The sequence below is a fragment of the Anomaloglossus baeobatrachus genome, chromosome 12, assembly GCF_048569485.1.
Source record: "Anomaloglossus baeobatrachus isolate aAnoBae1 chromosome 12, aAnoBae1.hap1, whole genome shotgun sequence".
Classification (NCBI taxonomy): domain Eukaryota; kingdom Metazoa; phylum Chordata; class Amphibia; order Anura; family Aromobatidae; genus Anomaloglossus; species Anomaloglossus baeobatrachus.
Genome location: NC_134364.1, coordinates 106,045,797 through 106,048,805, shown reverse-complemented (window position 1 = coordinate 106,048,805; position 3,009 = coordinate 106,045,797). Strand labels below are relative to the sequence as shown.

Below are 3,009 nucleotides of genomic sequence, written 5' to 3'. Positions count from 1 at the left end.
ATGGAGCAGTTGAACAAAACCATTGACTTGTATGGAGATTTCTTTCTGGTGGGGTTTTCTGATCTTGACCAGTATCGAATCTACTTATTCATCTTATTCCTCATCATCTATCTTTCTACCCTAAGTGGAAACACCATAATCATCTTGGTGGTTTGGTCCAACATCAACCTTCAGAGCCCTATGTATTTCTTCATTACTGTTTTATCCTTCCTTGATGTTTGCTATGTGTCCACCACTGTTCCTAAACTCCTATCCATACTGCTGACCAATAACAAGAGAATCTCCTTCCAAGGATGCTTTGCACAGCTCTACATGTTTCATAGCCTAGGCATTATTGAATGTGCTTTGTTAGCGATCATGGCTTTTGATCGGTGTGTAGCCATATATAACCCTCTTAGGTACACAAGCATCTTAACTGAAAGAGTATGTAAGGTGCTGATCTCTACATGTTGGTCCTATGGGTTCCTGGTAGCCATAATGCCTGTCACACTTACCGTAAGAGTTCCATACTGTAAATCACATGACTTGACCCATTTCTTCTGTGATCTTGCGCCCCTTATGGCCATAGTGTGCGTCGATACGACTCCTATCAATGCAGCTAATCAGTCTGTCAGTACTGTTGCTACCTTTTTCATTCTCCTATTTGTTATAACCATGTACATAATCATTATATATTCAATACTAAAGCTCAAGACCAGCCAGGGTTACAGTAAAGCCTTCTCCACCTGCTCCTCCCACTTGACGGTAGTCATTCTCTTCTACGGCACTACATTTATTGTCTATGTTGTCCCAAAAGAATTTCACACTGCAGAGAATGACAGGATTTATGCTATGGTATATACCATGTTCATCCCTTTACTCAACCCACTGATCTATAGTTTAAGGAACAAGGATGTTAAGGGAGGTTTTAAAAAGAGCCTTAAGAAGTTGCAAGAACATGTCTGTAAAAGATAGTGTACAGCATAGATTCAATAGAAAGGCAACACCTTTGTAATCCATGTCATGTCAAGGCCTAAAGGTTTATCCAAAGGCTGAGCCTCTACTTTGCAGAGTAATATTTGCCTCAAATTACACAAAATATTTACCAGAATGAAAAAATGTAATTTGATTCGGCTTCCATTTTGCTGAACTCAAGAAGGCCAGGAGGTGGTTAAAAATCAAATAAACTAATTATCAATTCTTCTTAGTCCTCTTTTTATTGCTGCAGCTCACATTTTGACTGTTCTGGTTAAGAATCAATTGATAAGACTTCATCACACCTGGTCTTCATCACACCACAGATCTGATTGGGTCATAGGAGCCACTGGCGCCCACAAGGCCTCACAATGTCTTAATGCCACAGGCTGACATTATTATTATTATTATTATTATAGCGCCATCAATTCCATGGCGCTTTACATGTGAAAGGGGTATACATAATAGGGACAAGTACAATAATCATAAACAATACAAGGCACAGACAGGTACAGGAGGAGAGAGGTCCCTGCCCACGAGGGCTCACAGTCTACAAGGGATAGGTGAGGATACAGTAGGTTAGGGTAGAGCTGATTGTGTGGCGCTGTATCAGAATGTGGGTTACGGCAGGTTGTAGGCTATCATGACATCATGTATCATGTATCATGACATTGGTTGAGGCTTAGATTGACTAGACTTTAAAAGAAGCCATAACGAGCATCTGACAGCAACACCATGAGATCTTGTAGGAACACTAAAGACATAATGGGTGTCAGGCTGGCAGCAGGGGGAGCTGGAATCCTGCAGGGAAATACACTACATGGAGCTTAATGAGCAAGGAGGGGAACTCCCAGTGTGTGCTGATGCAGTGTCTGCCAGCATCAGCTGGGCAGCCGATGCTGTGGAGCATGCAGGGAATGGTCAGACAGGTCCAGGTCATACACAGTACGGGCAGCAGGAAGACTGGAGTAACTAGCAGTGGAGGAGTCGAGATCAGGCCGAGGTCAGTACCAGAGGAAATAACCAAGTGGGTGGGTAGTAGAAGGGGGAACAACCGGGGCTATTCTGGGAAGGAAGGAGGTGGGACAGAGGAATGGCAGACTTGGGCGGCACGGTGGCTCAGTGGTTAGCACTGCAGTCTTGCAGGGCTGGGGTCCTGGGTTCTAGTCCCACTAAGGACAACATCTGCAAGGAGTTTGTATGTTCTCCCCGTGTTTGCGTGGGTTTCCTACGGGTTCTCCGTTTTCCTCCCACACTCCAAAAACATACTGATAGGGAATTGTGCGCCCCAATGGGGACAGTGTTGAAAATGTATGTAAAGCGCTGTGGAATTAATAGCGCTATATAAATGAATAAATATATATTATATAACTACTAGGGGACAGAACACAGACAGAGGCTTAGGGCACAGAAAGGAAACGGATTAGGATCACACTTACAGGGACCAGCACTCACAGGAAAAGCAGCGCTAAGCTTATAGCCGGCGCTGGTTCACTGGAAATTTCAGCTTTTAAGGCATCCAGGCTCTGGAAGTGAGGCTTGGGAAAAGGCTCCGCCCCCTAGCCATGTGGACGGGGAGGCAAACCATGACAATGGGACTGGTGAGGTGTAGGTGACCGGTGGCCTTTCAATGAAGGCTGGACTGGAATGACCAAGTAGACAGCAGCGCAAAAAGTAGAGTATTCTCTCTTCTTCTAGCTTTTCATTCTATATTTTGTAGGCTTCTGCATCTGGAGAGACTCAAGAACATAATAATATACATTTGATCCAAATCAAATTTATTCAATGTCAGTCGAATTTCTTGGACAAATTTGAGCAACTGCTAAATTCAAATTTTGGTAATTTTGAAAAATGAAACAGTTTTCACGAGTATCTTTCATGGGCTGGTCACCTGTGTTTTAACTAAAAAATGAAAATATGGCTCACTTTGTTCCAGATCATGATAATGTGTAATCCGTTGACTAAAAAGATCGTCCATTGTTGAACTTCATAACATTCTAATAGTCCATTTTTTCAACATTATTCAAATGAGTTTAGGATATTTCCTCAATATCT

At 42.8% G+C, this 3,009-nt stretch overlaps 1 protein-coding gene across 1 annotated transcript; it reads left to right on the top strand.

The window, feature by feature from the left end:
* On the top strand, nt 1–954 carry LOC142257619 (olfactory receptor 6M1-like). Its single transcript, XM_075329757.1, has one exon. It carries the CDS (start codon nt 1–3, stop codon nt 952–954), a length of 954 nt encoding a protein of 317 aa, XP_075185872.1.
* The last annotated feature ends 2,055 nt before the right edge of the window (nt 955–3,009 follow it).

Coding starts and splice junctions, on each gene's coding strand:
- LOC142257619 (XM_075329757.1), top strand. CDS start 1: ATGGAGCAGTTGAACAAAACCATTGACTTGTATGGAGATTTCTTTCTG.